This window comes from Cygnus olor, chromosome 2, assembly GCF_009769625.2.
Source record: "Cygnus olor isolate bCygOlo1 chromosome 2, bCygOlo1.pri.v2, whole genome shotgun sequence".
NCBI lineage: Eukaryota > Metazoa > Chordata > Aves > Anseriformes > Anatidae > Cygnus > Cygnus olor.
In genome coordinates this window covers 89086383-89100239 of record NC_049170.1, presented here as the reverse complement: position 1 = coordinate 89100239, position 13857 = coordinate 89086383, and the positions used below count along the sequence as shown (strand labels likewise).

At 33.9% G+C, this 13857-nt stretch overlaps 1 protein-coding gene across 3 annotated transcripts in view; it reads right to left on the bottom strand.

Moving 5' to 3' along the window:
- Positions 1 to 9966: 9966 nt before the first annotated feature.
- The window catches only part of VSTM2A (V-set and transmembrane domain containing 2A), a 25681-nt gene continuing 21790 nt past the window's right edge, over positions 9967 to 13857 (bottom strand). The window contains exon 5 of one of the 3 annotated variants that reach the window (XM_040548984.1): positions 9967 to 10850. In XM_040548984.1, coding sequence (XP_040404918.1) covers positions 10774 to 10850 — 77 coding nt within the window. In that variant the 3' untranslated portion in view covers positions 9967 to 10773. The other 2 variants (XM_040548983.1, XM_040548985.1) reach the window with 2 other exon arrangements.

Below are 13857 nucleotides of genomic sequence, written 5' to 3'. Positions count from 1 at the left end.
TAAAAGAGGGTAGATTTAGATTAGATATAAGGCAGAAATTCTTTACTCTGAGGGTGGTGAGACACTGGAACAGATTACACAGAGAAGTTGTGGATGTCCCCTCCCTGGAAGTGTTTAAGGGCAGGTAGGATGGGGCATTGGGCCATTGATCTAGTGGGAAGTGTCCCTGCCCATGGCAGGGGGGTTGGAACTAGATGATCTTTAAGGTCACTTCCAATCGAAACCATTCTATGATTCTATGATCCTATGATTTTATGATTCCATGATCCTATGATTCTATGATTCTATGAACATGTTTTCTCAGAGGTACCACAGACATGACTGATGGGCTCAGCTTTGTCCAGTGGTGGGTTTATTGCAGAGCTGCCTGGAAACATCTGTGATTGGCGTGGGACAGCCCTCTGCCTGTTCCCACATCCCCCTTTGCAGCCCCCTTGCTACCAAGACCTTGCCATTTATACCCAGTCTGAGAGCTAGGGAAGCAAAGACTTCTTTAAGAAGATGCTCCTTATGAAAAAGATATAAGGGAAATAAATATATATATACACACACACATATATAATAATAAATAAATAAATAAATAAAATAAAATAAAATAAAAAATAAAATAAAATAAAATAAAAAAATAAAAGGTATTCATATAATTATTTCTTAAATTACGGTGGCTTCAGCCATCCCAGCTCCATACTGAAGTAGGTCTCTCCAACTCATGTCTGCATTCTGGTACCAGTGCTGTCAGTGATAATGAACCGAAATCTGAACTTCGTATTCCTCAGCTACACACAGCAGAAACCTGTGGTTATTATATTCAGAGTTTAATATGTAATTTGCTTCATATATATCAAAATATATTCTCTGTTTGTTTATCCATTAACCACTACAAGTGGTTTTTTGTTTGTTTGTTTTGTGTGTGTTTTTTTGGTTTTTTTTTTGGTCACATTGGGCACCAGTCTTTCTCTGGAATGATTACAGTTAGTACAGTAACAAACCTTTCTGGTAGTAGTCCTGTTTTGTTGAGAACTTGCTTATATAGTGATTCTTCCAAACCTATACACATAGTAGTATAAGTGTTGTTGAAAGACCCCTCTCCAGTGGACTAAACATGGATGGAGAGAAGGAATTACTGGCACATTCATCCTGCCTCCTACTACAATTTGTGTACTTCCATTGGCATAGCTTCATCTACACAAGAAGCTTTGTGTTCTGGTTCATCAGCAGACCTGGTGCCACCTGCTTGAATGATGTTTCTCTGAAATTTCCCAAGACCATTTTATTCTTTTGGATGATCAGAGATAGTCATGACTGTTTTATAACATTTCTGTGACTCCACTTGTTTGTTACCACCCTACAGCTAGGAAGTTGTATCTGGGGTGCGTTTGATGTGTATCGGGCACAGCATTGCTGGGCAGTTGAGGGAAGTGATTGTCCCTCTCTATTCTGCTCTGGTGTGGCCTGACCTCAATTATTGTGTGCAATTCTTGGTGCCACATTATAAGAAGGACATAAAACAGTGTCCAAAGGAGGACTACAAAGATGGTGAAAGGTCTAGAGGGCAAGACGTGAGGCATGACTGAAGTCACTTGGTTTGTTCAGCCCAGAGAAGAGTAGAGTGAGAGGAGACCTCATCATGACCTACACCTTCCTCATGAAGGGGACTGGTTAGGCAGGCACTGATCTCTTCTCTCTGGTGACCAGCAATAGAACCTGAGGGAATGACATGAAGCTGCATCAGGGGAGGTTTAGGTTGGATATCAGGAAAAGGTTCTTCACTGAGAGGGTGCCCAGGCACTCCCTAGGAACAGGATCCCTGGGGAAGTGGTCATGGCAACAAGTCTGCCAGAGTTCAAGAAGCGTTTGGACAATGCTCTCAGACATATAGTTTGATTTGTGGTTGATCCTGTGTGGAGCCAGGGGTTGGACTCACTGATCCTTGTAAGTCCCTTCCAATTCAGGATATTTTATGATTCTGTGATTCTATTCTATGAAGCTGGAGTCCTCAAAGCTAAACAGGTAAAGCAGATTGTGCATTTGCTTCTCATCAACTTCAGCAATCTTGTATGGCTTAGCAGCTTGACTTGCTGAAATTGAATACAGAATGCAATAGAGAAAGCCATAATAAAACGATGACAAATAGAACATTTTGGAATCTTCACAGTGGGGATGTTTCAAGCACAACCTCTATTGTGGCATATGCGATGGCAAATATTTCTGAACACTGGCTCAGATAAGACTTCCATATAACAAACCCATCTTACAGAATAAGATCATTAATGCCTTTTCCTAAGGAAATATTTAGCCTAATTTTATTTGTGCAGTATGAAAAATATAGGTCCACATAATTCTATACATCTACATGTGCTTGTTTATATGCTACATACTTCTGGGAAGTGGTAAAAGCCTAGTCTGATGAAGAAGGAAAAGTGCCTAATTGAAAAGGAAAAAATAAAAATAAATAAATAAAAAATCACTCTATATATGTTTCAAGGATAGACATTGATATTGCTACTGATAATTACTGATTAGTAGGAAAAGTGTGAAGAAAACATAAGTTATCCATGTGCTTCATCCATCTGCTGAGAAAAAGAACTGGTATCATTAACAGGTGTCTCAATAATTTTGTGTGTTCTGTGTACATCTTCATGACAAATATCTTTGATACATATATTTTTTAACTTAATAGTTAATCACACTAAATAACATTTAATTTACTGAATGACAAGCAACAGTAAGGTTGCCGTTGTTTGAAACCAATGAATAATAATAGAGTAGAAAATCCCAGATGCCTCCTTAAATTATGTGATGGTAAATCAGTGACTTCTTTAATGTATCTGGTAGAAGAGTTTGTTTTACTACTCAGTATACTTGATAATTTATGTTTCACATTGTTTTGAGTAAGAATTTTTGGTACAAAAATAATTTGTTTCTTTTTGTTTACTTATACTCTATTTAAATGCTGACATACCTTTCAAAACTGAAAGCAATAAAAGTTGGCTGTAAGCTTCAGGTGGAATTGTATTCTCCAAGTCCATCTGTGGGGGGTAATTGATGAAGAGACTGTTTTTTTTTTTTTTTTTCTGTACTTCCATATAAGAAGTGTCAATCACAAACATAATAAATGAGGGAGACTCCTGAGTATTCTTTTTAATATTCTTTATTTTTCAGTATTCTATTTTGTATTTGTCCTGTGGGATGGGAACCTTAGAAAGGGGACAACATTTCTAGTTAGACACATCCCATCCAGTGTCTGGAACAGCCTATGTCTAACAGCTCATTCTGTGATACAGGATGAGACCTCCTATAAGTACGAAGCATCTATCATGTCTAATCCAGACAATGCCAAATTATCCCACCCACTTTGCGTATACTCAGTAGGTCCTATGGTTTGCAGGGTTGTCAGCATTATTGCACACATTATTTGTGCTGCTACAAGTGTATAACACGTCTTTTCAGAAATTATTTCCTTTCTGGGTCCAGAACATATACCGGAAAGTTAAAAGACAGCACCAGTGTCATTCCAACAGCTTTTTCCCACTGCCTCCTTTAGCAGCATCACTCATATCTGATTAGAATGAACTCCAGACCAGTTTTTCTGTTGTTTTGTTTTGTTTTGTTTTCCATTAAGACAAGTAGTTCTTGAAATTTACACAGATGTAGGACCTTATTAGGTCACTTCTTAAGTCTTTTTTGTTATCTTGTATGCTAAGAACTTTTAAACAACAAAGCAAAACAAACAAACAAAAAACACAACAAACCACAAAACAATAATTTACCATACTTATGCAAATATGTAAGCATTCTCTTACTTTTTAAAAGAAAATTTGCTTAAATGTTATAAGATTTTTCTAATAAAAAACTAAAAACATTATTTTTTAACTATAGGCAATTACTGTTTTGTTATATATATATTCATCACCTTAGTGCCCTCAAGACTGAAAATCAGGTTTTCCGCAGTGATGCTGGAAGGGAAGCAGTCTCTTCTGGGTTGTCATTGTCTGTTTGCAAAAGGTAGACAAAAGACATTCCTGTTCAAAGCCCTAATTACAAGTCTGTCTTTCTCTGTCTGATACTACACAGTTCGTATGTGTGTTATGATGGGCCTGCACTGTCAAGAGTGATCAGATGAAAGAGCAGTAGTAGTTATGGAAGAAATACATTTGCATTTTGCTAGATAAATTGCTATTAATTTCATTGGGTGCTTCACTTTATTGTAAAGTTGTCCTATCAACATAATTTTTAACAGCAGTGTTTTAGTTTAGCTGTTCCCATTAAGACACTTCATTGCTGACTGTTGTAAGAAAATGGAAGGAATCCTCCCTTCTGTTTTCTGTCTCTTACAAAGGAACCCAATTACTAGGTGAATCCTAGGATCCACATTTTCACTTCTTTTTTGTCTGTACTTATTTAGACCCCAAGAGTTGATGCCATATCTGTGCAAATGTAATGTGTACCTGATTCACCAAAGAAAAGGGACGTTGAGGCAGTTTGGTAAATATGTTAACATTTATTTTTAATGTGTGAATTCCTCCTTCTCTGTAATAACATACAAGCAATGTTTTTGAATTCAATGAACTGAAAGTTTATTATGGGTTTTGTGGCTCATATGAAAATTTGTGGGTTTTTTTCTTTTTCTTTTTTTTTTCTTTTTTTCTTTTTTTTTTTTTAAGTATAGCTGCTGATGATTTGATGGGTCTGTTAAATCATTTGGTACTGGAAATTATCAGCAGCAACTAACATAAATTTCTATCAGAAGTAACAAAAGTCGTCATCTCCTCCTCTCAATATTACATACACTGATTTCATATATAATATACCTAAGTGCTTAAAAATCTAAAAGCCATATAATTTAAAAGGTCATAGTTATACAAGTCTTTTTAATAAGGAATATTTGAGACTTTGCTTCTTCAAAGATTTATATGAAATAGTTTATTTTAAGCAGCTAGCTTTCAAAACCAATCTTCTCTCTTGTTTTTCAAGTTCATGGTATATAAAAAGAGGAAAGAAATTAATATTCTATTATGCACATTTTGGCTTTCTTATGAGCTGTAACTGTAAATAGTCTCCTGTGCACATAAGACCTCTTTCTATGCCATTATGTCAATGTAAAGGAGCATTTAAATGAATGGAAATTTCATTGGCTCCCATCTGAGGGTCTTCTGTACTATCAGCATGACACAGTTGGGATTCAAATCCATACTATTGGATGGTTAAGAGTGGGGAGCAACAAAACTTTAAAGGAAATGCCCACCAAAAGCCATTTTTGATCAAAATGTTTGACATATTTTGAAACTTTGGGGACACTACTAGTTTATGATATTCTTCCAGACTTGTTTATAGCTTTATTTGTTGCCATTACTTGTCACTTTTATAGTAGTGTGGAAAAATATACTGAGCTGCAAGTATTTATAATTTCCAAACTCAAACAAATCTGTCACTGGTAGTTACAGGGAAAATTATTACGTCTGTGAAGTGTATAGAAGACTGTAGGATGACAATCAACTGCCAACATAGACCAACTTCTCTGTTGCTCCTTCCCCATAAACTTAACAGCAGTAGTTTGAGTTAATAGAACACTGTAAACATTTAGCTTGTCAAATGAAAAGATTCTTTCTTTATTTTTTTCCGCTTTCATAAAAAAGAAGACATTATTTTGTCTTCTTTCACCTTGTAGGAATTGAGTAGTAAGAATTACATTATTCTTATGGTCTTTAGACTGATGTGTTAGCATGAAAAGCACAAAATGGGAGAAAATGAAATAAGATTTCAATTGCACTTGACTCCTGAGAAAGTATACTTTTTCTATATCTTTGCAAGTATCTCTATGAATTGGTTGTTTTCATTATTACAGACAAACTTAGCTTTCTTCTTTGCTGCAATCTCCCTCTGTTGTTTAGATGAAAAACAGGACAATATATAATACTTCATCTATATGAATGTATGTGCAAAGTTTATGACTGTGAAATCAAATAAATCAATATTAGGAAGCTCAGAATGAAAGACTGAAGCCATTTATGATAACACGCATTAAGCAATTTACTTTGTTCAGCATTGTTCAGCATTGTTCAGCTAAGCTAATCATGGAAGATTAACCTTTAAAAATTTATATCACAAAATATGTTGATCCCATTCTTGGTCCTTAATGCTTTTAGCTTTGTAAGCAACTTTTGACATTTACTAATAGTAATGTCAGGGGCAAATGTTCCCCCATATGGCAAATAACAAAGGTTTGAATTATTGTCTCTCTCTCTCTTTCTCTCTCCCCCCCCCCCCCCCCCGACAAAGACTTTGAGGATTGGCAGCAGTGGAGTCTGTAGATTTGTTTGTTTGTTTGTTTTTAACTGTGAATTAAAGGATGACATCACTGTAGAAATTACTTATTATTAAGCAGATAAAAGCTTAACACTGAAAAAATATTAGGTTAGCACTAATATTCCCCCCCCCCCCCCCCGCCTCCAGTGGCCACTGCTCTAATATAAATATTCAACTCTGAGAATTAAACAAATAGTAATAATTGATAAGATTCGGTGTTTATCATTCAAGTTTTCTAGTACTGTTCTTAACACAAGTTCTGAGGAAGAAACAGTCAGTCCTAAATCAATCTGCCAAGCTTTTTTTTGTAATCTATGGGCTGAGCAACCCTCCCGTTCCATAAATTTCATTGAAGAATCTACAATAGACAACTAAGAAAGGCAATGTCAAACATGGTATGCAACAATTTGCACACATGAAGTTCCAGAGATTAAAAGAATATTGGTAACCATTGAACCAGAGGAGAAATTATGCAACAGATTCTGTAGCAGTAATAATCTTTGTTAGTATTACAGAAGTACTATAGATTTCATAGAATCATAGAATATCCCGAGTTGGAAGGGACCCATAAGGATCATCAAGTCCAAGTCCAAGACTTTTTTGCATGTAACAGAAAAGGTAGCTGGAATAGTAGAATATTGATGTTATTTAATGGAGCTGGAATTTGTTTCTTTTAGGTTCACAAGACATAACAGCTCAAAATGTGTGTGCTGTATTCAGATGACATATACCTTGAAATACAGAAGTGCTTCATACTCATATGTTTACTCTTCTGTTAAAAACAAAAAACATTGGAAATATCTTAAGAATTTGTAGAATTGAAGAACTAATGAGGTCTTGAGGACACCAAGTGAGAAGTGAGAAGCATGAGCCAGGTAATACTACTACTACTACTACTACTACTACTACTAATAATAATAATAATAATAATAATGACAATTTTTATTATTTCTTTTTCTATTGATGTTAAGCTTAAATGATGGAACTGGAGACGGGGCAGAAAACAACTGCTGTTCCATTACTATATCAAATATTATTTGCATCTAAATTTGTAGGAGAGGGGCTTCTGTCTTAACGTCCTTTTGAGGATTTCTTGGAGCTAGAAGCTGATTTCTAAACAGCTCTTAAGTAACAGCATAAAATTTTGAAGCAACATACTTGCTCCTTTTAGAAGATGTTGCAACACCCACATAGATTGGTAGAAGGTGTAAACTTAATGTCTAGATCTGTAATCAAAAAGGTTGGACCTGCCTCATCTGAAGAGTTTGGGTTTATTATCTTAGGAGGGGAGGAAAGGAAGAGGAAAGGAAGGAGGAGAACTAGTATAATCCCTTAGCATCTCATGCAAGATTCAAAGTTTTTTCAAAAGTCACATTGATTGTCTATCACCCTTGTCTTTATATATTTTTTTTTTTCTCTGACACCATGAAAAGCAGATCACAATATGGCACTTCCCTTGGTAACATCTGAGTTGTTACATCACATTATTCTCAGTAGTCTAGAAACCTGCTTTTAGTTTCAGTTGGTTCTTTCATCTCACTTCCTAATACATGGTGATTTATACCTAAGTAGCTAATAGCATAAAACAAAACACAGTATTAGGTTAACATAATGATCAGAATATAATTTTAATAATATGCTGCTAAAATATTTCTGAAAAATGCTGTATGTAATGCTGTGTTTGTCATTGACGTTTGTCTACTTGACTACGTGCATACCAGAATATTCATACAAGATATACGTAAACATATGAAATATGCATGATGTTAAGCATTTGGTTCCTATTGAGATCAGTGGAATCGTATGTTTCCAAACTCCACATGGGAGATTCTCACAACATGCATTCATAGATGACTATTGCACGGGAAAAATGGGGCATTTACTCAAGGGTTCTGAAATCTTGTTTGCACAGTGCATTTTGAAAATGAGATTTCAAACAGCTTTGACTCTTTTTTCTTTTACTTTCTCTTCAATCCAAAATACTGTGTTTAATTCAAAATACTTGAACGGGGACGGTTTCTACTTTAAACAAATAATAGTTTATCAGTAGGATGATAAACTATTCTTACTATAGAGACATTTTCAATATACAATATCCCTAATGAGTCACTAACTTTGTGTTGAAATAAAAGAACTTTCTCCTTTTTTTCTCCTGATAATTATTCCTGGTTTATCTGTATTCGACCATACTTTTACTCTCTTTATAAATGCTAAGACTTTTCTAAAACCGAAGACTGACCATTCCCAGTCAAGCTTATGATTAAGGGGAATAACATCTGCACTAATATGTTACCCTCTTACAAAACATTAGTGTTCCTCTTTGATTCTGTATCATATTTATTTTTTTTTCTACTATGAAATTAATGGGGGAAGACTTAAGGGAGTGCAAGAATGGGTCCTTCTGGACATTTTGAAATAAAATATTAGGACTATAAGCCATGGATAGGTGAAATATTAAACATAATTTTTACTTCTTTGTATTACTTCAAAAAGTGGAGAAATCTCTCAGCTGACCACACAGCAGCTACTTTATGCTGTTGTAAATAGATCATAATAAGCATATGGTGTACGTGATTGTCTATGCTGATAGATGACAGGGTTTGGATTGTTCAGCACCAGTGGAAGGATGGGAACAAGAAAAAAATCCTTCTTGATTGCAGCTGCAAATGGAGGCAAATTGTCTTTCCTGCATTAATGAACGTACTTCATGTAATGCATATTGCTATAGTCAACAGCAAAATTTTCATGTTCAGTTCACAGACATGAAGTATTTTAATTGAGAATATCAATGAGCAATGACAATACAGTTCCAGAAAAAAAAAAAAAAAAAAAAAGGCAAAGAAAGATGTTTCTTTGGCTATGTAGAAGAAGTTCGGTGAATACAGTTTGTCAGTTTAATAAATTTACTTTCCTAACAATCTTTGCTGAAAGAATATCCTTTAAGCCGTCTCGTTTTATTTGTCTGTTTTCCTCTTCTAACCTTACTTTACATGCAGAATCTGACTGTAAACCTGCATTTTACAGTCCCTAGTGATCAAATCACTTCATTCTCTATAAGCATTACAAATTAAAAGAGCTTTCAGCAATTGAACTCCAATACAACATACACAAAACTAAAGTAATTCATTGTCTAGAGACCATAACAAATTTTAATGTGCATTTACAGAGTAACAGAGGGCTGAAAGGGGTCAAACCAGTGGAAGTGAAGGTATGTTTTACAGAATCCACACAGTACTTAATTACAAACTAAAAACTAATGATCTGTCAAAAAAAGGAAAAAAAAAAAAAAAAAAAAAAACGAAAAGAAAGATGTTTACTGGTGGCCCAACATATAGATAATATCAAAAACTGGCTTGCATGGGGACCAAAGTATGTCTACTTGGAAGTTATATCACAGAGACTGTAAGCAATTTACAGAATTTAAGTTAGTTTTGCATATACAGGAGTTGCAAAATTAGAGAAAACACACTGAAATATAGAACACACACACACACAAAAAAAAAGATGTATATATATATATAAACCTCCACGCAGTCATCCGGGGTTGGCCTAAACCAGCAATTGCCACCATTGAACAAGAAAGGAACCAAAAAAAAACCCTCCATCACCACCACCACCACCAAAACAGCAAAAAAAAAAAAAAAAAAAAAAAAAGGGGTGTGGGGTGGAGAGAGAGAATAACAAACAAACAAACCAAAAAAAAAAAAAAAAAAGATTCTCATTTATTTTACAGAAACAATGTCCTCTAGTCTGCTTAACTGCTTTGTAGAATATCTTTTTCTCCTCTCTATTCCTCATGCAGGAAAAACCAAAACCAAACCAAACCAAGCAACAACAGTAACAACAACAACAAAAAGCAAGCAAGCAAGCAAACCAACAAACAAAAATAAAACAAACAAACAAACAAAAATATTTTTTTTGCTTTTTGGCAAAGTTTGTGAGTTTTTTTATTGGGGTCAATGTTGAATCATTATGTTTTGTCTCATTAATTGGCCTCTGTTTGCTTCTAGGCTGGAACAGTTCTTTCACCATGTGAAACCAAATGTCATCCATGGTTAATTCTAAAATACCGATGACTCGCGGACCAACCCCTGAGAAGTCAAGGATGAGGCTTCTCCTTGCCAAAAGAAAACGAAACTAGGTCTTGCTGTTACAAAACATTTGATTACATCACACCAGTTCTCTTCAAATAAAAGATCAGTGATACGCCAAAGAAAATAAGATATTTCAAGAAAACGTGGTATCCTCTTCTTTTTATAATATTTATTTACTTATTTATTTATTTAGTATTTTTGTTTGTACTTCCTGAAGAAGGTGCTCCTTGTGTAGAGATTTAGAGTACATTGGGTGCAGAGTGGTGGTTGGAGGTTAGGGTCAACTTTGCTGTCCGCTCCATGGATTTTACAGGCGATTTGCTCTTTGCTTTAAGAAGAGAAAGTGATATTGGAAAAAGTCAGCACTTTTAGATTAAAGCAAAGCACCCTTCACAAAGCCACAAACAAGAAGCAGGACAGAAAGTCCATGGCTTGTAGCTATCCTCGCACCTGCGGAAGAAGTTATAAGATATTCGCTCATCTTGCAGATTTCCAATGCTCCTTATAAGGTTGTTTTAAACATATACATTTATATATTTAATTAGCTCGCCAGGTTGGCTCTGGTGCCCATGAATGTCTTGGCATGCACTGCAAATAACAACACATACAAAGTATTTCAGTCCCAGGGAGGTTTTCTCTTTTGCTTTGCTTTTGTTTCTTGTCTGTTTTTTAAAACAATGTTATCCAGTGGAACAATATACCAAGAGGAACACATCCAAACACCTTCCACTTCAAAGCATTCTTTACAAAATCATTTCCAGCATCACATCATTGCCTACTAGCAAAAAAAAAAAAAAAAAAAAAAAAAAAAGAAAAAAAATATTCTACTAGCTATAGAGTATTTCCTTGTAAAACAAAAGAGATACTGGCAAAGGGCTATGCAATTTACAATGGGAAAACAGAACGCTAAATATTTCAACTATTCATTTTGAGCAACAGAATTTTCTCAGATTCTTTTTTTTTTTTTTTTAGAAAGCTATGAAAACAATTGCCTATATTGTTTCTCAAAACATAGCTTTATATTTTAAGCATCTTATCAGAATAAAAACATTCAGAACTACATTAATTAAATTGAAATACTGGCACACGAAGCACATGAGGATTTAGATGTCTTACACACCAAGTCTCAATGATAACTTCCTATGATAAAAAGAAAAAAAAAAAAAAGTCCGAAAAGTCCGGAATTTGAAACATATTATTTGAGGTGAAAATCATAAGTTTGATTTGGTTATGCCATAAATAAAATTCTTATTATAACAGGTTTAATACATGACTAATAGAATTTATTATTATGTTGTTTATTTGAAAAAGATGAATGTTATCAATCATTACAGGCATCAATTCTATAATGAAGTGTTGATAGTGTTATAAGCAGTCCATAATACTGTTGGACTTTTCACAACTGATTATTTTTTTAATTGTTTAATCATGTATAAGATTCTTCTGTGAATAATTTAATATTAAATTGAATACTGAATTCAATTGCAGCCCCAAAAAGCACACTTATCTTCTCATCAACAACACATACAATGAAAAAAAAAAAAACCACCACCAACAACAAAAAAAACTAAAGACACCTGCTCATTTTTTAAAGTTTTCAGGCATTTATCAGTAAAATATTTAAATATAAACTATGTTTATAACTGTAGCAAGAAGTATTTTGGTTTCTCCCTTTACTATTTTTTTTCCCTTCAAAAGGGGTATTTAAACTAAATCCCAGATCTGTGAACAGAGCTTTCTTGTATTTATCATATAAATATATGGTATGCCATGTAAACATATGGCATATACAGTAGTTGTCATAGAAGACATTCCTCTGTAACACACGCACAAGAGTTTCTAAGTAACAATAATATTTAAATTATCCACATGTGAACGGAACTTCAGAATGAATATTAATTTTTAAATAGAGCCATGTCACAAACACATAATTAATGTTCTCTAAGAAGTCCAAGGGAACTCTATGCTTAGTTCCTGCTGAAGGTAGACAAGAACAAACCTATTTGCCTCTTGCCTGTCTCTACAATGCTACTGCCTACACTATGCTGCAGTAATTTGCTGCAAAAATCAGCAAAAAATTTGCAGCAAAAAATTTTGCTGCTTCTCAAATCACTTGTTCTGTGTGAGGAACAAGCAAACAAACAAGAAAATTTGCTACAAGTTCTTCCTGTGGTTTGTTCTTGTACAGCTACTATTTACAAGCTGGTACCCAAAGGTCAGGTTTAATTTCTAGTTTTGATTTTATCGTGGAGTGGCTTTATTGTCTTTTATATAGGTATAAAATTTGTCATTAAACAGATTTTTATAAAAGATTTTCTTTCCCTAAGTAGGTTAGCAGAACATAGTTACTGAACCTATTTTAGTGTTAGATTAGTTCATATTATATTGAATTATTTTCACTTGTTTTATTTCTATTTAAATATCTTTTTGATTGAATTAGGGAAATATACTGCTAAAGACAATTCCGGGGATGTCTTTGTAGATTTCCTCTACATAACATTTATAAAATGCAAATAAGGAAATAAGGATAAATACAAGAGTTTCATGGAAATTTTAAAAGTTTTTTTGTTTGTTTGTTTGTTTAACAATTAATGGTATTAGAATTTGAGAATTTTAAAACTGTAATGTTAATTTTATATCTGTAATTTTAAAGGAAGAGAAACTGCACAATAAAAATAGATTTGTCTTAAACTACTTCACTGGTGGATAAGCAGCACCATAATATTTTCAGAAAAAAACATTCTTTGATTTTTGTTTTGTTTTTCCTTTCCAGTATGACAATCCATAGGTCCACAAATTAGGGATAATATATTGTATATACATTGTAAACTTTTTTATATAATGTTAAGACATGATAAACTTCTTTATATAATGTTCAGTTACTGTATAAATAATGATCTCCCTCCAAATTATATCACATTCTGCAAGCATGTTCTTCTGTAAACAAGTTTGTTTATCTTGGGAGGAATTTAGGTTAAAGTGCACACAGTAAGTGCAAGCTAAAGCAATAGAGAACATAGAGAAAATGTTGGGGTAATATTAACACAAATTCAGCTTCTAAGTGAAGAAAGGGTCTTAGGATTGCTGGAAATCACTTTAGGCATGTCTTTTGTACTGTGTCCTTTGTATGGTTTCAGGAACTGGTTAGTATATCCTAATGTCATATCAGAGATGCATACACTGGTTAAAGAGTTTCCAAAATGCTGCCAAATGCAAATTATATATTTTCAGTAATATCTCACCCTCAATAAAGTTGATTTGCAATCCACAGTGACAAATATGGCTGTTAGGTGAACTTTCATCTTTTCCATGATGCTTTAAGAAATACAACTGGAGTTTAAATATACCAAGGTTTGACTTTTTTTTTTTTTTTTTTCTTTCTAGAGATACATAAAATATCTTAATTTGTTCTCTCATGAACCCAACAATCTCTTTAGATTTTGGAAGAGCAAAAGTT